The sequence below is a fragment of the Sminthopsis crassicaudata genome, chromosome X (genome assembly GCF_048593235.1).
Source record: "Sminthopsis crassicaudata isolate SCR6 chromosome X, ASM4859323v1, whole genome shotgun sequence".
NCBI classification, from domain to species: domain Eukaryota; kingdom Metazoa; phylum Chordata; class Mammalia; order Dasyuromorphia; family Dasyuridae; genus Sminthopsis; species Sminthopsis crassicaudata.
In genome coordinates this window covers 4,304,012-4,327,039 of record NC_133623.1, presented here as the reverse complement: position 1 = coordinate 4,327,039, position 23,028 = coordinate 4,304,012, and the positions used below count along the sequence as shown (strand labels likewise).

The 23,028-nt window shown below is 46.9% G+C and overlaps 1 protein-coding gene across 4 annotated transcripts in view; it reads left to right on the top strand.

The window, feature by feature from the left end:
- Window positions 1–23,028, top strand: part of PHKA1 (phosphorylase kinase regulatory subunit alpha 1) — a 50,954-nt gene that overhangs the window by 4,361 nt on the left and 23,565 nt on the right. For all 4 annotated transcript variants that reach the window (XM_074278632.1, XM_074278634.1, XM_074278633.1 and 1 more), the window contains 15 exons: window positions 75–122; window positions 2,467–2,635; window positions 6,047–6,129; window positions 6,660–6,740; window positions 8,261–8,359; window positions 9,343–9,489; window positions 10,582–10,635; window positions 10,942–11,064; window positions 12,477–12,572; window positions 13,032–13,139; window positions 13,724–13,802; window positions 16,414–16,548; window positions 19,437–19,546; window positions 20,630–20,774; window positions 22,309–22,387. In XM_074278632.1, the coding sequence (XP_074134733.1) occupies window positions 75–122; window positions 2,467–2,635; window positions 6,047–6,129; window positions 6,660–6,740; window positions 8,261–8,359; window positions 9,343–9,489; window positions 10,582–10,635; window positions 10,942–11,064; window positions 12,477–12,572; window positions 13,032–13,139; window positions 13,724–13,802; window positions 16,414–16,548; window positions 19,437–19,546; window positions 20,630–20,774; window positions 22,309–22,387 (1,556 nt within the window). The remainder of the gene's footprint in view (window positions 1–74; window positions 123–2,466; window positions 2,636–6,046; window positions 6,130–6,659; window positions 6,741–8,260; window positions 8,360–9,342; window positions 9,490–10,581; window positions 10,636–10,941; window positions 11,065–12,476; window positions 12,573–13,031; window positions 13,140–13,723; window positions 13,803–16,413; window positions 16,549–19,436; window positions 19,547–20,629; window positions 20,775–22,308; window positions 22,388–23,028) is intronic.

The following is a 23,028-nucleotide window of genomic DNA, read 5'->3' as shown; positions in this document are numbered from 1 at the left end:
GCTGCGCTGGCTGAATCAGGGCGCTCCCCCCCGGGACATGGGCTAACAGACCAACTTTCTGTTCCTCCCTGCAGAGTGTCGTGAAGCTGATGAGGGGGCTGCTGCAGTGCATGATCAGACAGGTACGCCACTGCGGACGTCCCCGGCTCAGCACCGCCAATGGCTGCCCCATGACCTCCCCTCTTCCTTAGAATAAAAGGGTGGCCTGAAAGGGGAGCCTCCCCTCTTTCTCTCCAGCCCTGAAGATACCATGGTGCCTTAAGGACTCTGCTTGCTGTGACTCCTTAGATGATGGGGCTGAGTGTGATCCCATTCCTGCCACGGACCCTGGAGACCCTGGGCAAATCATGGCCCCCTTTAGAGCCTCAGTTTCCTCCTCTGTCAGATGACTTCTGAGATGCCTCCCAACTCAGAATAGAAGGAAACACGCCCACAGACTGCCCAGCTACCAACTGTTCCCCTTGACCTTCTCTCTTCACAGGCAGATCAAGGAATCACTGTTAGTAACAGGAGTGGAGGGAACATAGCAGGGGAGAGAGACAGAGACAGGGAGAGGGAGAGAGATATGGAGGGGGAGAGAGACAGAAGACAGAAAGAGAGAGACAGACAGGGAGGGGGAGAGACAGAAAGAGAGAGGAAGAGACAGAGATAGAGGAATAGAGACAGAGACAGGAGAGGGAGAGAAAGAGAGACAGAGATAGGAGAGAGACAGAAACAGGAGGGAGAGAGAGGCAGAGAAAAGGAGAGGGAGAGAGACAAAGAGAAAGGAGAGAGATTGAGGCAGGAGGGGGAAAGAGACAGACAGGAGGGAGAGAGAGACAGAGATAGAAAGGGGAGAGACAAAGAGAGGAAGATGAGGAGAGAGTGAGTGAAAAAGACAGAAAACGGAAGGAAGGGAAGTGGCAGAAGAGCCACCCCCGCTTCTTGCCCAGGGCCTCATTACCAGGGGCCCCCATTAGGGAGGAGCTGCCCCCTGTGCGCCCACCCTGGCCCAGCTGGTGAGTCCAGGCCCTTGGCTCCAACAAGCAGGCTCTAAGTTGAGAGGAACAGAGGCTGTTCTCATCAGTTCTCATTAGTGCACTTGCTCTCTTGGGTGGCAGAAGTGGGGTCCCAGGACGCCAGAGCTTGGGGCTGTTTTCCTGTGGCCCCCAAACTGCCCAAGTGCCCTCTGGGTCACCCTGGTGCACGCCTGGCTGGCTTTGTCCCTCTCTCCCTCCACATCCTCGAGTGGCAGGGATAACTGGCATTCGATAGGCATTGCTCTCTCTGAGCTTTTTTCTGAAGGTCTTAGCACATGTTGAGAGAACAGCTGACAAATGTCCCCAATCAGCTTTTCCCCTGTCATTGCCGTGACACTTTGGGCTGGGATAATTATGGGCCAGGCTCTGGGCTGTCAGGCTGTGCACGGAAAGCATGGCACCCAAAGAGACTCTGCCTGTGTGGAGAGATCCCAGAACAGGACAGTGGAAAGAGGCCAGGAGCTGGGAGAAAGAGAGAAAGCAGCAGTTCAGAGGTGGGACTGTGGCGGCACCTTGAGAAGGCCTCAGGGAGGGACTGCACTGTCATAACGGGGGTACATAGAAGTTGGGGATAGTTCAGTTTCTGTCGTTCAGTTGTGTCTGAGTTTCAGTAACCTTATGGGCCCTAGCACGCCGATGCTGGTCGTGAGGTTTTCTGGGCAGAGATTACTTGAGTGGTTGCCCATTTCTTGCCCAGCTCACCTTACAGATGAAGAAATTGAGGCAGATGGCATCAAGTCTCATGTCCAGGATTACCCGGCTAAGAACCATCTGGGGCCAGATTTGAACTCAGTCAGATAAGTGTTTCTGACTCCAGGCTGAGCATTTAACTAACCTGAGAGGGAAGAGACTAGAAGCCATTGGAAACTAACTAGGAGACTAGTATGTCAGTGCGGGTGAGAGGTGTCCAGGGCCTGTTCTAAGGTAGAGCCATGAGTGGAGACAGAGGGTCAGATGCCATCCACAGGGCAAGGTTCGGGTGTGGGGACTGATAAAGGAGACGGAGACAAACGAGCCTGAGACACTGGCAGGACAGGGCCCAGCTAAGGGAAGGAAATGGCAGGGTCAGGCTGAACCAGACTGAGTCTGAGGTGATGGCAGCCCATTTGGAGGGGCCACATCCCGAAGCCTGTTGGCCTTAGGAGCCTTGACTGGTGTGGGAGGGGATGTGGACACGTGCAGGAGCAGTTAGTAGTATTTTGTATCCAGTAAATACTCAAGTTCAGAAAGACCGGGTGAGCTCCAAGAGCTCCCCCAACTGCTTCCTCCACCCCGTGCCCAGCATAGTGCACAGCACTCAGCAGTTCTTAGCAAATGTTGAGGGACCCTAGAAAAAACATAAGGGAACTACCAGCCTATCCAAGGCAGGAGAGCATTTTACTGAGGGGAAAAGGGGTCCCAAGGCTCCAGTTCTGGAGCTTTTCTAGTTCTACCTGTTCTGTTTCAGGTGGACAAAGTCGAGTCCTTCAAATATAGTCAGAGTACCAAGGACAGTCTCCACGCCAAGTACAACACCAACACCTGCGCCACCGTGGTAGGAGATGATCAATGGGGCCACTTGCAGCTGGACGCCACCTCCGTGTTCCTACTCTTCCTGGCCCAAATGACGGCCTCAGGTGAGTCAGTGCACAGCCAGAAGCCTTGGTCCTGTCCTTTCAATTGGGCCCTGAGAGATGAGACGGCCTCATGCTGCTAAAAGAAACTGCTTTCCGGGCCCCCCACCCCGGGCTGAGGAGAGGGATCACTCCACAGTTCCAGGAGAGCCTGGCCTCCCAGGGCTGTCAAAAGGCCCCAGTGCTGAGGGGGAAGGAGCTGTAGCGATGGCCCTCCATTGTGTTGGCTGTCCGGGCAGTGGGGATTGGAGTCGGGAAAATCCCCCAGAAAAGCAGCTTCTTGTATTTTCATGTCATCGTAATTCAGCTTTATGCTTTAGGGCTAAAGCTCCTTCCCCTTTTTGTGGAAGAAGCCTCCTCTTCTGCCCTGGCACTGGAGCTGGCACTGAGGCTGGCATTGGGCCTGAGCTGGCTTCCTGGGCGGGTGTCAACCCTCAGTGTTTTAAAGGACAGTCATCAGATTCCATGGACCCCCTGTCAGAAAATGATATAAGAAAGTCGTTATTCATCTTTATTATTTATCAACTCATGTAGGATTGGGGAGCACAAAGCTAAAGCTAAAGGGCACTGCCAGGGCGTTGATTCAGTGTGATGGTGAACCCATTATAGGGAAAAGAACCTTGGAGGTGACTTAGCCAACCCTATTTTTTCTTTTTCTTCTTCCTTCCCTCCCTCTGTCCTTTCCTTTCCTTTCCTTTCCTTTCCTTTCCTTTCCTTTCCTTTCCTTTCCTTTCCTTTCCTTTCCTTTCCTTTCCTTTCCTTTCCTTTCCTTTCCTTTCCTTTCCTTTCCTCTTTCCTCTTTCCTCTTTCCTCTTTCCTCTTTCCTCTTTCCTCTTTCCTCCCTCTCTCCCTTCCTTCTTTCCTTCCTTCCTTCCTTTCATTTTTTAGTGGGGGCCTTTTTTAGACTTAGGAATGAGTAAGCATCTGGGGGTACCCCCGTGGGCACAGGGTTTGACCTGGAGTCAGGAAGATTTGAGTTCAAATCCTACCCCAAATGCTTAGTGGCTGGGTGACCCTGGGCAAGTCATTTGACCTCTGCCTCAGTTTCCTCAACTGTAACATGAGGATAATAACAGTACCTACCTCCTAGGCTATCTTGTGAGGATAAAAAAATTAAGATAACATATGAAAAGAATTGCAGGTGAAAATAGTAACACTCATTATTGTTGTCATCTTCCCCAAAGCCACAGACAGGTTGTTTTGTTCCTGTTATAGATCATAGAATAGTAGTGTTGGGATAGGCCATAGAGAGCATTTTACAGAAGAGGAAACTGAGGCCCAGGAAAAGGAGGCAATTTTAACTGTAGCAACAAGCTCACATATTCCGAATAGCTGAGAAAGATGTGTGTATATATAATTAATGTTTTTAAGTCAACCCACATCAGGGTTATTATTAAAATCTTGATAATAATAACTTAATAATAACTGTGAAATGGCTTTATTTTTAGGAAACTGTAAGATATTTGCACAAAGATACTTCGTGTGCATGAGTATGAGAAAGGTCTGTGGTTTCTCCAGTGGATTTCTTAACTTCCTGGTGTGGGCAAGAGAGACTGCAATTCTAACTATAATTACTATAAGCTAAGTTCTTGGAAGTTGCCTGAGGCTCAGAGAGGTGCATAAGGTGATGAGAGAAGGCTGGGCCTGCTATCACTTTCTCCAACAAGGAAAATAATCTTTGGACTGGAAGATTAGATTGTAAGCTCCTTGCGGGCACTGTACTTTGTCTCTTTTTGTAGCCTCAGTGTTTAGCACCATATCTGGCAGTAGGTGCTTAGTAAAAGCTGATTGATTGGTGTACAAAGAGATAGTGAGAGAGTTTCTGTGAACAGAACCAGGATCTCATTGTATGTGGCAACAACAAAATTATGTGATGATCAATTCTGATGGGGTTCTTTTTCAACAATGAGGTGATCTAGGCTAATTCCGTGATGGAGAGAGCCATCTGCATCCAGGGAGAGCACTGTGGGGACTGAGTGTGGCTCACAACAGAGTATTTTCACCTTTTTTGTTGTTGTTTGTTTGTTTGCTCTTTTTTTTCCTTTTTGATCTGATTTGCCTTGTGCAGCATGATAAATATAGAAATATTGAGAGAAATATTGCATATGTTTAACATAAACGTTAACATTAATATAAAAAGCAAGCAAACACTACCACCACCACCAAAAAAGGTGAAAATACTATGCTGTGATCCACACTCAATCCCAACAGCCCTCTCTCTGGCTGCAGATTGCTCTCTCCATCCCAAGTCTATTAAAATTGGCCCGGATCACCCCATTGTTGAGAAGAGCCAAGTCCATCACAGTTGATCATCACATAATCTTGTCACTGTGTACAACGATCTCCTGGTTCTGCTCATTTCACTCAGCATCAGTTCCTGTCAGTCTCTCCAGGCCTTTCTGAAGTCATCCTGCTGGTCATTTCTCATAGAACAATAATATTCCATTAACATTCATATACCACAATTTATTCAGCTATTCCCCAACTGACAGACATCCACTCAATTTTATGAAAATTTTTAACAACGTATAATATACTTGTTGCGGTCTTGAACAGAATATATTGAATACTGTGTGAAGGTCAACATGTCATGTTTGTGACCTGAAAACAGAGAGAGACAGAGATAGAATATGCTTCAATCTGTATTCAGACACAATCAGTTCCTTCTCTGGGTATAAATAGGATTTTTCATCATAAGTCCTTCAGAGTAGTTGTGGATCATTGTACTGCTGAGAATAGTAATGTATATAATAATGTAATGTATATAGTATATAGTATATAGTATAGTAATGTATATAGCTGGTCATCCCAGAACATCACTATTCCTTCGTATATAGTACATTTCACATTTCACTTTGCTTGAGTTCATGGAGGACTTTCCAGGTTTTTCTGAGAGCATCCTGCTTATTATTTGCCATAGAACAATAATATTCCATGACAATCACAAACCACAATTTATTCAGCCATTCCCCTATGAGCTAAGATGACCCTTACTGCTCACCTACTGTGTCCAAGGCTGTCCAGCCCAGCCAAGAATTCTGAGAAATGCCCCTGCCTGCTTTGCCTTTCGGTGTTTTTCAGGCCCAAGCTGAAGGGGCAGGAATCCTCCCCTAAGTTAGAGGGCTTCTTCTGTTTAAAAAAAAAAAAAGGCAGCCCGTTATTATTAGAACAGATGTGCAGTTGGGTGGTGCGGTGGGTAGAGCATTGACCTTGGAGTAAAAAAGGCTCGGCTTCCATTCCTGTCTGGGATGCTTGTGGTCCCTTACATTGGAGAAACCACTTGACTTTTCCCTGTCCCTTCACCTGTCAGGCAGAGGGGGAGGTGTGCGGGGGCGACGGGGGGAGAGAGTCCATGATGAGAAGTGCTTTGTGATCAGTGTTTAAGTTGTTCTTTTTATTCTGTTCCGTTCCCAGGGCTCCATATCATCCACAGCCTAGATGAGGTCAATTTCATACAGAATCTTGTGTTTTATATCGAGTCTGCTTATAAAACAGCTGTAAGTAGCCCTCTGGAAGTAGGCTTGGTGGCCCAGGGACAGGCCCCGGCCCTGCTGCTGATCCAGGGTAGGGATGGCCCCTCGGGTCTCCAGGGGCTCCGCCACAGTGGCCGAACATTGCCACGCTGGCAACTTTCAAGCCTAAGCCTGGCGTCGAGTGGCCTGCTGGGTTTCGGAGGGTCAGAGAGATGCATCGCTAATAATGTGGCCACCTTCCCCATGATAGCCTGGGAAATAGCTCAGTTGTTTTTGCCAAGTGCAGCTAAGGCCTTTGCAATTGTAAGCATATAGTAGGCTGAGCTCTTGTAGGCTGCCAGGGGCCCCCAGAGCAAGGTCACGTTGAAATCTCAGAGTTGGGCATTGCTGGGACACAGCCGACTCTCTCCTGGTTCCTTCTTTAGCTCTGCTGGGCCCCTGATGGCTCCTAGGGTAGGTTGCTCCCAGTCATCCCCCAAATATATGGCCCAGGGTACGTGGCTCACGGGGACTTGGTCAGGGTTCTGCTGACTGGGCTGGCCTTCTTCTGGCAGGATTTTGGCATATGGGAACGTGGCGATAAGACCAACCAGGGCATCTCGGAACTGAACGCGAGCTCTGTCGGGATGGCCAAGGTAATTCACTCTCACTGTAATTAAAAATACAAAGCTCATCTCCCTTGGAGCCATGTCTTGTTGGCTCACCTTGTGCACCAGGCCTGACCCAGGTTGTAGACTCAGAGAATTATAGGAGACAACCCACGGCTGACCAAGAAGCTTCTCTCCCCTTGTTCACTGAGTGTCAATGGCTCCTTATTGCCTCCAGGATCCAACATTGCCTTCTCTGTTTGCCATTGAATGCTGTTCAAAATCCGGCTCCTGCCCATCTAACTTTCTAGCACTTGACTTGGCGGTTCCCACCCTGGGTCCCAGCCATTCAAACCTTGTTCCTCACAAACGACATTCCACTTTCCCAACTCCGTACTTTTGCCCTGGCTGCCTCCCATGCCTGGAGCACTGTTCCACTTTACTCCATGGCTTGGAATCCCTGCTCTCCTCCAGCATCATTTTTTTCACCTCCAGCTGCTCAGCCTCCAGCCTAAAACTACTTGGCCTCCATCTTGCACAGTATTTTCATAATCCTTCTTGTACATACTATTTTATTTTTCCAATTAAATGTCAAGAGTTTTCAGCACTTACTTTTCTAAGGTTTTGAGTTCCAGATATTTTTCTTGCCCCCATCCCCAAGACATAGGTCATATGTGTCATTGCTTCCTTACTCATCCGTGTGTTGGCTGTTCTCTCATTGGAAGGTCAATCCCGGCACACAATAAGTGCTTAATAAATGCTTGTTGATGAATGGATTCATTGAACCACCTAGTTCTACAGGCTTCCCTACAAAGAGGGCCCCAAACCTGTCTGAACCTTCTTCCATGTGTATGCCCAAAGGAAGGCACCAGAAGCATTGCTGAGGACACAGCTGTCGCCAACTTTGTCACAGACTGCAGGAGGCTTGTGATATGTGGGCCAGCCCATCAGCCTCCTCCACAGACACATGGGCAGAAGATGCAGAAACATGGGAAAGCCGCCCAGGCCCAGAGCTCCCCAAGGACACTGCCAGGGATCTCCTCCAACTCATTCTCTCTGGCAGACCTGCGGTGTGCCGGTGGGCCAGCCCGAGCTTCTGGCTACCCCTGAGGCGGCACTAGAAACTTCTGGAAGCCCTTGAGGCCTCCTGAGGATGGCTGGGTTAGGTAGGGCCCATGTCTTTGAAGCACAACAGGCCAAGGAGTGCCTGGGGCCCCCTCGTGGCATACCTAATGACTGTCTAGCCCAGCCAGAGCTCTACTTGAATTGCCCCTTTGGTATAATAACGCTTTTTGTCTTTTTTCAGAGGCCTGGAAAGTAATAGCATTGTTCGCTCCCTGCTTCACTAGGTGCTTTCTCTGGTGCAATGTGCCGGGGGGATGTGGAGGAGGGGCTCACATCAGGCACAGTCATGGCTTGTCCCGCACAGCCTGGCCACAGAGAAAGGCCGGAGCCTTTTCAAGATGCCGCTGTCTATGTACCCGGGTGATGTCCGCGACAGTGGGGGCAGAAACAAGAAGCAGATCCGTGGGTGCTCGGGTGTTTATCTCTTTGCTTGCTGCTCACAGGCGGCCCTGGAAGCCTTGGATGAGCTGGACCTGTTTGGCATGAAGGGGGGGCCCCAGTCTGTAATCCACGTCTTGTCAGATGAGGTTCAGCACTGCCAGGTAAGGGAATAAAAACTCAGCTTTGTTCTGCCCTGCATTGAATCACACCACCTGATCGGACCAGTGGGCCTCGGATATGGGGGGTGGGCCCGTTCCCCTGCAGAGGACCGACCGCCATCTTGGGGGCAACTCATCCCTTAAGCTAGCTAACTAACTGGGAGCTGCCTTTCCTTTTCTAGATCTGCAGAATTGGCAGAATAGGAGTATGTGCTGAGCCACCCTTGGTGGTGGCCCCAAAGCCAAGCAGAGAAGATGATCCTGGCAGTGTTCATGGTCAGGCTAGGATTGCTGTAGCACTTGGGGTGTTCAGGGCCCTCTGCCGGGACAGAGGATTTGGCTCTTTTGGATGCCGCCCAGTGAGAACTTCAGAGCCCGATGTGAAATACCGTCTGGGGATCGAGTCTGTAGCTTGTGGCGTCTATGTTGACCTTTGAGGTTATTAAAAAAAAAAAAGTCTTTGCCTGTTTGGGAGAAGGCCCATGTGAGGCGCCAGCAGCCACAGTCTCACACAGACGTGCTCAGCAGCTATAGTTTCCCTTGTCTAAGCAGGTTCCCAGTTGTTTGAACAGTTGCTCAGGGGCTAATGGGGCTTGAGGGCTCTGTGCCTGTTAGTGGCAGGCAAGGGAACTGGCATGAGTACAAAGGGTGACTTCTATGGCGAGTGGAGGTCCCAATCTGTCCCTTCATTCTGAAATCATCAGGCCCGGAACTTATTCTTGACTACCTCATTACCCCAGCCTGGGGTAGACTAGACTGTGAGCCAGCATGGATGTGTTTGGGACCAGAGGTTGCTGAGTCTGACCAGACTTGCCACTAGGGGCACACCAGGCCCCTCAGCTGGTTCTCTCAATGCCTCCTCCTTGAGCCCTCCCCGGCGGGCCTTCAGAGGACTCTGCTTTGGAGTGAACCCTCCAAAGAAAACAGGATTGTTGGATGAGTCCTAAAAACTTGCCTGATGGGGCCCTTCCTTTCCTCTCATGCAGTCCATCCTCCATTCCATGCTGCCCCGGGCCTCGATGTCCAAAGAGGTGGACGCCAGTGTCCTTTCGGTGATTTCCTTCCCAGCATTTGCAGTAGAGGACAGCCAGCTGGTGGAGATTACGAAGCAGGAAATAGTCACCAAGCTTCAGGTGAGTCACTGTCCGGTCCCTTCTCTCATTCAGGGTGCCAGCTTTAGGGAGACAGGCCAATATCTGTGGTGCCGAATGTTGGTCTGCTTCAGACTCAGTGAGTGCCAGCCTAGCAGCTCTTTTATAAGGTGGCACCGGTGGCAGACATGCTCCCCTCTTTGCAGAGAGGTGGTGGACTCCGAGAGCAGAATGTCCTATATATCAGACATAGCCTTCCCTTCCCGCCTTTCTTTTTACCAAGGGACCGTTCAGTGTGGAGGCTCTGGTAGGTTGTCATGCAATCAATAAAACTGAAAAACAATTGGATTCTGGGATTTCATCCTAAAAGAGAGCTCAGCTTATCTGGTCCAGAAGACCAAAGAGGTCACATTGAGTGGCAAGTAGTACAGTGAGCATTTGCACCCACATCCTTTGGTCCCAAGCCCAAAGCCCTTTCATTGAACATTCCCATCGGACGTCTCTGAGGCAGCTAGGGAACACAGTGTGTGAGCACTGGACTTTGAGACACGAAGATCTAAATTCAAATCCAGCCCCAGACTCACCTACTAGCTGGACTCTGGGCAACTTATTGCACTGCCTCCTGCCTCAGTTTCCCCATTTGTAAAATGGGGATAATAACGATTGTGGTGAGGATCCAGTGATATATTTGCAGATCCCTTCGCACAGTGCCTGGCACATTATAGGTGTTTAATGAATAATTGTTCCATACCATGCCCAGTCAAGTAGGTACCACTGGGCCTTGATAGGTTGGGGATGAGTCTGGATGAAGACTGGCTGGTATCTATGATCCTAGCATAAATAGGATGGGCAAACAGGAAAGGCCCTGAAGGTCACAGAAAGAATGAAAGGCAGGGGTTTGGTCTCATTGGGCTCTTTGAGCCAGACACACAGTCTATTCGGTGGTCATACTGAAATCGCCATCTTGGTGTTGGAGCCAAGTGTGCGGAGCTGCATGTTTCTGCAGCTTGAGCTTTCCCCAGTTATTCTGATGCGGACTTCTGCCCACGATTTTGCTGGCACATTCTGTTTCCCTCCGCATCTGCAGAGGGTCCCAGGAATCTGATGCTCTCTTTTCCTCGTCCCCACACCCAGGGTCGTTACGGCTGTTGTCGCTTTCTCCGAGACGGGTACAAAACCCCCAAAGAGGTAAGTTTCTCTCTGCCCGCCCTCCTCCAACCCTACCTGAGGCTGGCAGAAGTTGGCCAGTGGGAGTCACCAGGTCACTGGCCTTGCCACAAAGGGCCCTGGCCTGGCTCTCCTGCTTCCATCATGATCACTGCCCCAGCTGGGGTGGCATGTGGCCCAGGGCCCAGGCTCTTTGGTTGGGGGAATTGTGCTTGCCAATGGGCAGTCTTAGAGTGGGAGGAAGGCTGTTGCCCGCCCATGGGCCTTTCAGCCACCCCTTCAGCTTTTCTGATTGTAGTGACACATGATGGGCCCGGTTTTTTGCAGGATCCTCACCGTCTGTACTATGAGCCAGCTGAGCTGAAACTGTTTGAGAACATTGAGTGTGAATGGCCTTTGTTCTGGACTTACTTCATCCTGGATGGGGTCTTCAGTGGCAACGTGGAGCAGGTATGGAGGCCTCCACTCGACAGGGGCTGTAGTTTTCTCCATCAGGAGAGTCCTGAGATCCTGCTTCCCCTTCTGTCAGTGACTGGACTGGAACTCTGTCTCAGTGGCAAGGTTTCAGGGATCTAGGTGACCTGCCTAGAGAGTGTGGGGATCACAGTGGAAAGGATCTTAGAAATCACTGAGACACCATCACACTGCAGATGAGGCCAGGGAGAAGAGCCACAGGTCACAGAGCCAGAAAACCCCAAGCCGCTGGTGCCATAGCCGGGCCCCAGGTGCCACAGCCGGTCTGCTTCCCACTTCGTCCCAAGGTCTCTGATATCACCAGGCCCCGGGGAGAGAGAAGCACAGAGGAACAACCTCAGTATTTCAGATTCGGAGGCCTGGCCGTTCCATTCCTGGCTCTGTCTTCCTTCTTTGAAAGTGGAGGTTTGACCACAGCAGCCTCCCTGTTCCGCCTTCCACCCATACTCAATTCACACGATGGGCTCCTCGTTACCTTCAGGATCAAATGGTCTCCTGTTCTCGAGGCCCACAATATCAAGGAGGTGATGACCCGACACACAAGTTGGATAGAAGTGAGGGAGGGCTGGGCAAAGTTGCCAGCCTCACCTCCTCCTCCAGAGCCGAGTCTCTTATAATAGGCAATGAAAGCTTTTCTTAACCCAGCCCCTCCAAACGGTTCCCAGTCCTTCCATGGGGACATGGTACCCCTCATGTGTCTCAGATCCAGCTGCCCATCTCTGCCTTGGAGCCTGTGTACAATACCCGGTGCACTGATTGCCCTGGGTCTGGAGAGCTGCTCCCCAGGTCCCATGCCCAGTGCCCCCTACCAAGTACTGGAGGTGAGGGAAGGTCCACTGAGTTCAGTGGAGGGCCCTCAGCAAATATCTTCAGTTAATAATAACGATCTCCCACCAGCAATCCCTGGGGTCATTCCCTGTTGCTGGTGATAAGCATTGCCAGTGTTCTGGTCATTCTTGGCAAATAGCCAATCCTTATCAGAACGTAGTCTGCAAATAGGTGACATTGCAGGTGTATGGTCTCCATTGGTCCAGCAGCTCAAGGCTCCAAGTGCCCAGGTACCCCAGGTCCCTACTTTCCCATCCTTCTGCCTGCAGGCCCCATTGCCTTCAGCTTTCCCATGATGTCCCCACTGTGGCTGCACAGACTCTACTCTCATTACTTGGCTCTTGGGCTTTGAGCCCCTCAGATGATGGCCTGCCTGGCCTGGGTCCCTTGTTCTGGCCTTGCCCCAGCAGACCCACCCTGGTTCTTTGATTCTTTCCTTCCCCCCTGCCTCAATCCAGGATGAAGCTCCTTGGCAATGGCTCCACATTGACTCAGTTCCACCTCCAGGCTCTCCCGAGAAAGGGCCCTCATATGTCCCCCCGTCTTGCTCTCATTTGCAGGTCCAGGAGTACCGGGAAGCCCTTGAAGGGGTCCTTATCAAGGGCAAGAATGGGGTTCGCCTTCTTCCTGAGCTCTATAGTGTCCCTCCTGAAAAAGTGAGTAGAGCACAGCAATTGAAGGGAGCTGTCCCACTGGATCAGCCTTCCTCACAATGCCTGGATCTCCTGACACCAAGGCAGGCACCCAGAAATCATGCACAGTTTAAGGGCAGCCACAGGCCTGAATCTGGGGTGGGCATCTATGGTAAGACAGGTCTGAGATGATGGGCCTGAGAAACCATAACATTTGACAGGCACCTCTTACAGGAGGGGTTGGTGGCCTAAGTCAGGGCTGGCTGAGGACCCCTCCACACTCTGTACAGAAAATGCGTAGGACCCCTTTCCCCGCAGGATCCAGCCAGGGCACCCTGAGGGGCTGAGGAAGTGCACGAAGGAGCTCTGAGATTGTCATCCCTGCATTTGGCCTCTTGGCCAAGAACCTCCCTGGATCCCAGAACTGTGGGATCAGGTCTGGTCTCTGACATTTACAATCGCTGCTCATCTGCTTTCTCATAGGTTGACGAAGAGTACCAGCATCCTCACACTGTGGACCGAGTGCCAATGGGCAAGTTGCCTCACATGTGGGGCCAGTCCCTGTACATCCTGGGAAACTTGATGGCCGAGGTACTAAGAGCACTGACCTCTAATCTAAGTGGCAGGCAGGCATTGGGCATGGGGTGGAACGGGACAGGGCAGGGTCAAGTCAAAGCAGACACCAAAGGGTGACCGGTTGGAGGAGGTGGCCATGCATAGCAGCGTGACATTTCCTTAGCTGGGGAAGGGTATTCCACAAGGGTGTGAATGAAGCTTCCCTCTCATTATTCCCTCCCACTATAATCGCCTATTATGACCTTCCACCCCATCTTCCTTGAAGTGATTTCCAATGGCCTGAGCTTCAGGAACTTAAATTTGAACTTAAATTTCAACGTCTTTTAAGGAAAAACTAGCCTGTCTTCTAAGGGAAGGAAGAGGGGAAGTGAGGCTATCGCTCTCCCCATAGGAGTTTGGCAATCATCTGGTTTAGCTGAAGAAACTGAGGCAACTGAGAAAAAACTGTGACTTGCCCAGGGTCACAGGGTGATAAGCAGCAGTTCTGCTTCCATGCACGTTCTTGCTGAGGCGAATGGGCCAACGCAAGCTTCTCCCCCCATCGGCTGGGAGAAGAGGTGAGAGTTTGTGATTGCTTTATTTCTGTTTTTTCTTCTTAGGGGTTTTTAGCACCTGGGGAAATTGATCCTCTGAATCGCAGGTTTTCAACTGTCCCCAAGCCAGATGTTGTGGTTCAAGGTAGGTATTCTTTTTGCCAAGAGCAGAAATTGTGTATTGAACAGCTTCTTGGAGGCAGAAATCTTTTGAATGGGCGTGTGTAGCATAATAGCGTATTGCATATTGCCTGTCAAGGTTTGCTCAATGTTTTGTGTCCAGTTATCTTGCTTGATCCCCTCAGCACCCCATGAGGTAGGTACTGTTATTACTCCTATTTTATGCTAGCCGTATAACCCTGATTGCCTTCAGAAAAATTTAATCTGCATCATAAACAATTTCTTCATCATGTTCTTAAGTCTACAAATCAACAAGACAACAATAAATCAATAATCCTAAATGCCTGGCACGTAGTAAGTGCTTAAAAATGACATTAAGTTGATTCTATTTGCTGCTAATACGTGTGTGTGTGACTGACATTATGTCAACTCTCCCTTTTCTTCCTCAAAAGTTTGATTTTTAGGTTCAGGAGGGTGGGAAAATTGTATAAGCATCTCTTTCTATCTTTGACTTCCTTCCAGTCAGTAATAGGATTGCTGGGTCAGAGAGCAGGCAGTTTGCTTACTTTTCTTACAGAATTTCACAGGGCGTTCCAGACTGGTCAGATCACTTCCTGGTTCCACCAGAAGTACACCAAGTACCCATAGTCCCTGCACCATTAACCATTTCTACAGTTAATACAGTGCATGGAGTGGAGCCTCCAAGTCGTTTCAATGTGCATTTCTCATATTCTTAGAGATGTGGAATATGTTTTCATGAGTCACCTAGAATTTACATTTCTTCTTTTGAAAATTGTTCCTTTTTGAAAATTGTTTCTAGCAGAATGGTTCTCGGTATTAGTTATTTGTGTCGATATCTTTTACATTTTTGGATACTGACTTTTATTGATGATCTTTGGCCCAATTATTTTCTCCCGCTTTACTCTTATAGAAACTGCCAATTGTTCTGCAAAGAATTTTGTCTCTTAGAATTAGCTTCCAGATACTCTCAGGAAAAAAAAATCCTGGAAAGTCCTCTCAAGCAAAATGAAATGTCCTGTATACAAAATAATATTTTCCCAATGTTCTGGGATAACCAGCTGTAAATCACTTTCTTATTCTCAGTAGTACAATAATCCACTACTACTCTGAAGGACTTATGATGAAAAATCCTATCCATACCCAGAGAAGGAACTGATCGAGTTTGAATATAGATCAAAGCATTCTTGATTTCTCTTTCTATCTCTCTCTTTATTTTTAACTTAATTTTTCTCGAGGGTTTTTATTTTCATCAGGATGGGAGATCTATGTTTTCTTTCACAACTTGACTTTTATGGAAATGTTTTACATCACTTCACATGTGATTTCTTAATTGTGGATGAGGATAACTGAGAGAACCTAAACCTCAAAAATCTTTTTTTTAAATTAATTTTATAATTATGACATTTTTTGACCATATGCATAGGTAATTTTTTTTACAACCTTATCCCTTGTACTCCCTTCTGTTCCGAATTTTTCTCCTCCTTCCCTCCACCCCCTCCCCTAGATGGCAGGCATTCCCATATATATTAAATATCATATAGTATATCCTAGGTACAATATATATGTGCAGAACCGAATTTTGTTGTTGTTGTTGTTGCAAAGGAAGAATTGTATTCAGAAGGTAAAAGTAACCTGGGAAGAAAGACAATAGTGCAAACAGTTTACACTCAGCTCCCAGTGTTCCTTATCAGTGTAGCTGATTCTGTCCATCATTGATCAACTGGAACTGAATTAGATCTTCTCTATGTTGAAGATATCCACTTCCATCAGAATACATCCTCATACAGTATTGTTGTGGAAGTGTATAATGATCTCCTAGTTCTGCTCGTTTCACTCAGCATCAGTTCCTGTAAGTCTCTCCTCCTTCTGGTCATTTCTTACAGAGCAATAATATTCCATAACATTCATATACCATACTTTACCCAACCATTCTCCAATGGATGGACATCCATTCATTTTCTAGTTTCTAGCAACTACAAAAAGGGCTGCCACAAACATTTTGGCACATATAGGTCCCTTTCCCTTCTTTAGTATTTCCTTGGGGACCTCAAAAATCTTAAAAAACAAATGAAAAAAAAATTTTGAATATAATTAGGGGAAAATAGAAAAATTATTTTTAATTTAAATAAATAAATAAATGAAGAGAAGTAACTCCCAGAATAATTATTCATAAGCTCCCAGTGACTGAGCCAGAAGCAGACTCTAGTGGACTAGATACTAGAAGTTGATCCCTTTAAAGGAAATCATTCAAAAGTAGAACTTTATGTAGATACAGAGTTTTTTAGTTTTGCTGGCAACAAATCAGAGCCTTTCCCCAATATATAAATGATTGAGAGACATCATTGAGCAGGTCTCAAGAGAAGAAATGCAAACCATCAACAACCATATGAAAAAGTGCTCCAGCTCATTAACAATAAGAAATATGCAAATTTAAGCATCTCTGAGGTTCCTCCTCATGCCCATCAGACAGACAAGGGTAATGCCAGTTGTGGGAGGGGCTATAGGAAGATAGGCACACTGTCAGTGGGCCTGTGAAGTGCTGGGAGGTGACCGTGAAGTGCAAAAAACTAAAGAAGAAAACACTCTTCTCTGCATAGTCTGTTTTCTCCCTACAGTGTCCTTTCTAGCTGAGACAGAAGACATCAAAACCATCTTGAAGAACAATGGAATCGATGTGGAGACCATTGCCGAAGTGTACCCCATCAGAGTACAACCAGCCCGAATCCTCAGCCATATCTATGCCAGCCTAGGTAAGGAACTCTGCCAGCTCAGGAAGCAAGATCCTCTGTTTCCCTGGTGCTTGACTTCATCCTGCACCAGTATTTCACTGACCTTAAGCTATAATTGTGGAACTGTCGACATTTAGCTTCCTTCTGCCCCCTTCTACCTCCTACATAGCCTTAAGGAGAAGGCCTCTTTCACAAAATGGCTCACTACCTGTGGGGAGTATCACAGATTCGTCCCACCAGATACTGTAGGGCATCATTGGAGGACAGCAAGGTTGGATGGCTATCCCAAAAGCCTCCTTAATGAAAGTATTGGCCCCATTTCCATTCTTGGAAGCCCCATTTAGAGTGCCAGATGATAGCAGTGAAATCTTACTTACATAGGCAGATGGCACAGTGGATAGATAGACCTGGGTTCCTCTCACCTTTAACTTTTCATCAAGTCACTTAATTGCCTTCAGCCTTAGTTTCATCAGCTGCAAAATGGAGGTAATAATAGTAACGATTTCACAGAGTGATTGTGAGGATGAAATGAAATAATATTTGTAAAGTCTTTGCAAACTTTAGTTCTCTATAAATGGTAACTATTGTTTTTGTTGGAGATTTGGATTTCATGTGGGTTGGTGGAGGGTGGGGTGGTATAAGCCTCCAAGAAATTATATTGGCTTGAAGTTTGTATTCATTTATATCTTAGATAAACTTCTGAGGCTGCCCTTTAACTTCAAAGAACCACATGCTAGGGTCATGAAAGGATTCTTTCTTTCCTTGTTACTAAAGCAATGGAGCAGGGAGAACTGTGGCTCTAGCTTCCTGAAAGTTTCTGTGGCAGAGCATTTAGCGTATTATTGGCCATTCTTCTTGTAGATGAGATGGGGAGAGGTGGGCTATCTAGTCACTGAATTAGAGTGAGTGACCAGCCTCCCAATGTAGTCATTAATGGAGCAGTCACCTTGGCAGCAAGTCTCCAGTGGAGTGCCCCAAGGATCTGAGCTTGGCCCACTGCCATTTCACATGTACTACCTGAAAAGTTGAGTGGGTCAAAAAGAAAACAACTTCAAGAAGCAAGAAGAAATATTTTTTAAATAGAAAAAACCCTCAAAACAAAACAAGATGTAAGATATATATTATTGAAAGCAATCAAGGCAAAATAGCCCAATAATCACTGATTATTATGGGATACAACAGATAAAGCAGCATTTAGGGGAAAATATATATTTCTGAATGGTTTTGTTTTTAAAATAAAGGAAGGAAAAAAAATCATCAAATTTAACTAGAAAAGCAACAATTAAACCCCCTCCCTCAACTAAACATTAGAGCAGAAATTAAGAATAATTAAAAAAGAGAATAACAAAATTGAAAGCAAAAAGGAAATGAATTGATAAATAAAACATGGAACTTTCTTCTTAGAATAAACTAAGTAAACAATTAGTCTGATTTTTTTAAACAATGAAAAATTGTTCCTATCAAAATGAAACAATTCAAAAAAATTGCAGAGGAAACAAAGGAGGTTATTTGAACTCTTTTGCCATATTATATGCCAAAACCCCCAATAATTTAGATAAAATAGATGTTTCATAAGAAAAATAAAATAATGTGGGAATTTTTTGTTTGTTTGCATATATGTGTTTGTAGCAGGGGCTTTGTGAGGAAAGAAGGAAGATTGTCATTGATAAAAAATATAACTTAAATAAGAAATTAAAACAAAATCATAGATTAACAAAAGAAATAGCTTAGACAAACAACTCTATATCAGAAACAAAATATATAAACCATAAATGAAGACTCAAAGAAAACACTTCCTGGACCAGATGGAGCTGTAAAATAATTCTATCAGACATTTAAAGGATAATAAATTCCAAAATTACACAAATTGCAAAAATTGGAAAACAAAGGATCTTTCCTAACACTTTTGATGATGCACATACCAAATGGTATGTCTTCATACCAAAGGTAGGAAGAGACAACACAGGGAAAGAAAACTGTAAACCAGTATACTTCATGAAGATTGGTGCAAAATTTAAATCAAATTAAATGTTAGAAAATAGATTAAAATAACATATTCGAAATATTATATAGTGTGACCCAGTTAGATTTATACTAAGGTTTCAGGTTTGGTTTAATAGGAGAACGAAACTTAGCATGAAGTCTTACAGATCTTTCCATGTTTCTCTGTATTCAGCAGTTGTTGATTCTTTGAGCACAATCATGTTCCATTATATTCATGTACCACAATTTGTATAAACATTCCTGAATCAATGGGCATCTGCTTTGTTTCCTATACTTTGCTGCCTCAAAAGTGGTGTTAGAAATATCTTGTTTTATATGCACCCTGTCTTTTTAAAAAAATCTTTAATCTTGAAGTATATGCCTAGTAGTGGAATCTCTGGATCCAAAAGTATTTTAGCTACTTTCTTTGCATATTTCCATATGGTTTTCCTGAAAGATTCTATTGATTTTCAGCTCTTCCAGTGATTCATCAGGGTAATATCCCTTTTTTGAGATGTTAGCTAATTTTTACTAAGTTGGTATGCTAGTAAAAAAAAAAAATGATGATGATGAAGATACATTCCAAGTTCATTTTTTACTTCAGTTGGCTACCTTGAGACAAAATGTCAGTTATAAGAAAATTGGCCAGATCTGTAGGATTTTCCTGAAATTTCATGCATGGAAGAAGGGAGGAAACCCTAAGTACAACCAAAGTCATTCCTTTCTGGAGAGAGTCTTTGTTCTCCTCTTGTAACTTTCTTGGATGTTAATCATGGCTCCCTGATTCAAGCGTAAGCAACTCGAAAGAAGGAACTTCCCTTCTATCCTACTGTAGGGCCCACCAGACTAATCTACCTACATTGGACACTCAGAACAAATTTACAGCTTAATAACAACATGGTGACAATGTCTTGATCCTATCTTAGGCCGCAACAACCGGATGAAACTCAGTGGAAGACCATACCGACACATGGGGGTCCTAGGAACATCTAAACTCTATGACATTCGCAAAACCATCTTTGCTTTCACACCACAGGTGAGTAGAATGGGCCGGTGAATGAATGGCAGTTGGATGGCAATGATATATACTGGTCGGGAAGACATGAGTTTCTTGTTGCCCAGTATCTCTAGTGACAATATTATGTGGACAGGCATTGACACCATATTGAATATGGAACATGGGAATGAGGAGTCCAAGATGACTCTTGGGGTAAGAGGCTGAGGGACTGGGAAGAGGGCATTGCACTACACAATAATAAGGAAAGAGAACAAGCTCCATTTTGGACGTGTGCAGTTGAAGACAACCACTGGACATCCAGTTGGAGATGTGTGAAAGGTCAGTGGGAGAAGAGAGACTGACCATCAGCACAGAGTTTGGGGCAGAATCATCAACAGAGAAAGAGTCATAAAATCTGTGGGAAGTGGTGAGATTACCATTTAAAGTATTCTAGAGGACAAAGAGAAAAAAGGGCCCAGGACAGAGCCCTGAGGATCACCTGTGTTAAAGAGTATGATCTGGAGGAGGATCTAGCAAAGGAGCCAAAAGGAACAGTCAGAAAGGGAGGAGGGGAGCCAGGAGGGGGACGGTCCTGAAAACCTGGAGAGAAGAAAGTAGCAGGGAGTTGTGAAGGGCCAGCAGTGTCGGGGACTGCCGAGAAGCCAAGGAGAATAAGGCCCGAGAAGAAACCATTGGATTGCCCATGAGATCACGAGTTACTTTGCAGATAGCAGCACTTTTCCTAATTGTACATAGTAAGACTTTCAATTCTGCTCTTTATGTCAGTTTGATATTTATCTTATCATGCCATGCCTCAGGATTTAAATGAAGCCTCAGCGGCTGTGTAGTAAATGCCTGTTGTCCTGTGGACAGCTTCACGGGCAGGGATGGGCACTGTTTTCCACTGTGGGGTCAGAGGGTGAGGGGGATAGTCTGCCATCCTTGCCTGTGGCACACATCCCACGTCCATCATTAGGGGCCTCCTTCTGAAACGTGGGGGCCATCGCCAAGTGCCTTGGCAACTTTTAGGTGGTGAGTCTGTAGGACATCTTGTAGCTGTGGGTTTGTGGGCATTCCTGCTGGTGACGGGGATTTTCTCTGTGTCCTGCATTTTGTCCCCAGTTCATAGATCAGCAACAGTTCTATTTGGCCCTTGACAACAAGATGATAGTAGAGATGCTGCGGACAGACCTGTCCTACCTGTGTAGCCGTTGGAGGATGACAGGCCAGCCCACCATCACCTTTCCCATCCTGCACACTATGCTTGGTAAGAGTTGTGGGAGGCATGGAGGAAGTCGGGCAACTGGCTTGCCAGAAGATTCGAGGAGTGCTTGACCCCTCTAAGCTCCCGGAACCATCAACAAGCCCTTTGTTCAGTGGAATCTAATTGAAAACCACTGGACATCCAGTTGGAGATGTGGTTCCACTGGTAGCCCAAGCCCACTCACTCAAGACAAGGGAGATTTGCTGAATACTTTGAATCTGGTTTCTCTTTGGAGGATCAAGGTATTTAAAGTGCTGGGCTTGGGATCAAGAGAATGGGAGGCCCCAATCCAGCCTCTGCCAGTAGCCCCTCTGGTGATCTTTGAGCCCCACCCTTCTCCTCTCCAAGATAGAACCCTTTGGTTCCCCTTGGTCCAGTTAAGCTCCATGGTCCTCTAGACTCTCTAGTTTTCCATTTTCTCATTCCCAATGAAGGCAATGATACCTTCCTGTCACACTCCCTCAGCTGTGCTTGCACACAGAAGGTGCTGCTCTGCCGGTGTCTTCCAGCATCCGCAGCAGTCAGCAATAAGTGCCTGGGCCTCTCATCACAAGGCCTGCTAGCTTAACCAAAGCCCTCAGATCCAGGAGAGCGCAAACTCTTGGCTTTTCCTTCTCCCTTTTGGCATCTGCCTCTGAAAAGGGGTAGTGACATCACTTCCTGTTTAGTGCCCAGGATTTGGGGCTGCCATTGATGCAATGGCTTCTGTTCTGAGGTCCAGCCAGTCTCCTTCTTGTGCCCCCAAACTTCTTTTGCGATCAGCAGTCTTTAGGTTTCAGTCATGGTTCAGACAGAAGCCTTGCGGCTTTGGCTCAGGGGAGTTGTCACATTTGGATACGGGAGGTAGGCAGGATTGTGCTTTCCCCCATTTCAGTTGTTACAAAAGCATTTATTGAGGAGTGAGCATGTGCCAAGCTCTGCTCTCAAGAAGCTTCAGATCTCATTGGAGAGAAGGGGGACTCGCATGAAACAGTATAAGGCCACGCATAATAGAATGCCACATTCTGGAGGCCAGGCTCTCAGTTTGTAACACGACCAAAGAGATAGTGCCAGCTCACCGATGGACTAAGCACTCTGACGTGTACTAGAGGCAGGAGGGCAGTTACTTGCTCAGAGTCACATTGTGGGTTGGTGGCGGGGCCAGGGCTCCCTATCCCTTTGGAATAGCTCAGAATTCCTGGAAGGCTGACCTAGAACCCAGCCTATTCTCCAGATGTCCAGCCATAGTGCGTCTCAGAGTACATATTAGAGGCCTGCTCTGGGCCAAAGCTGATCTCCATGGAGGTTCCATGAAGAGCTTAGTGTCTCATTGAGCTGGAAAGGTGTGGCCTTGGGGACTCAGATGCCAAGTGTCGGTCAATATCATCACACTGGCTGCCCTTCTAAGGGGGCATGATTGTTAAAATGCTACCTGGCCCCCTCCCCATTCAGGCTGAGAGGGCAAATGATTCACTGGCCCCATCATCTCTTGAAAATACTTGCTATTTTTTTTTAGAACCTCACAGTTCCAGACTAAATATTTCTTTTCTTTATAAAGATGAATCTGGAACTGCTATAAATGCATCTGTCTTGACTATGCTCAGAAAAATGCAGGATGGCTATTTTGGTGGGGCTAGGTAAGTAACCCATGCTGACCCATGGAATAAGAGTTGTGGGTGGGACGCAATGGGACAGGACTGTAGGTCAGGTTGGGGGAGCTGACAGATCCCTTTATTTCCTGGTGGATCCCGTTCTATTGCTAGGCACCGGCTACCTCATGGAGGAGATCAAGGATGTGGGTGGGTATATGATGAAGGGAGGTATTCTTGCCGGTTACCTGGCTTCAGTGTCGGAGACAAGATCCCACGATCTCTTGAGGTTTGGAGAACAATCCAAATCGAAAATCAGAACTGGGGCCTTGGAGGTCTAAGAGGATCCTATTTCCTGCTTCTCTAGCTCACAAACCCAAAGGCAATGTGCTGTCTATAGGGCTATAGAGATGGCTGTCTGGTCCAACCTCCTCATTTTACGGAGAAGGAACCTGAAGCCCAGAGAGAAGACACTGGGGCAGAGAGGGGTGGAGTGAGGCTGTGAATACCCTGCTGGGTCCTTTAACTCCAAGTCTGATCCACTTTCCATCCTGCTGTACTGGCACCTCCCAAAGGCCTTGGAGTTCTCTGGGAGATCCTGGTCATAGACTTGTCCCCAGCTGTACCCATTCTCTTTCCCGGTTCCCTTTGTGACCAGGGGCATGGGTTCGCTAGATGCCTGGGCTGGA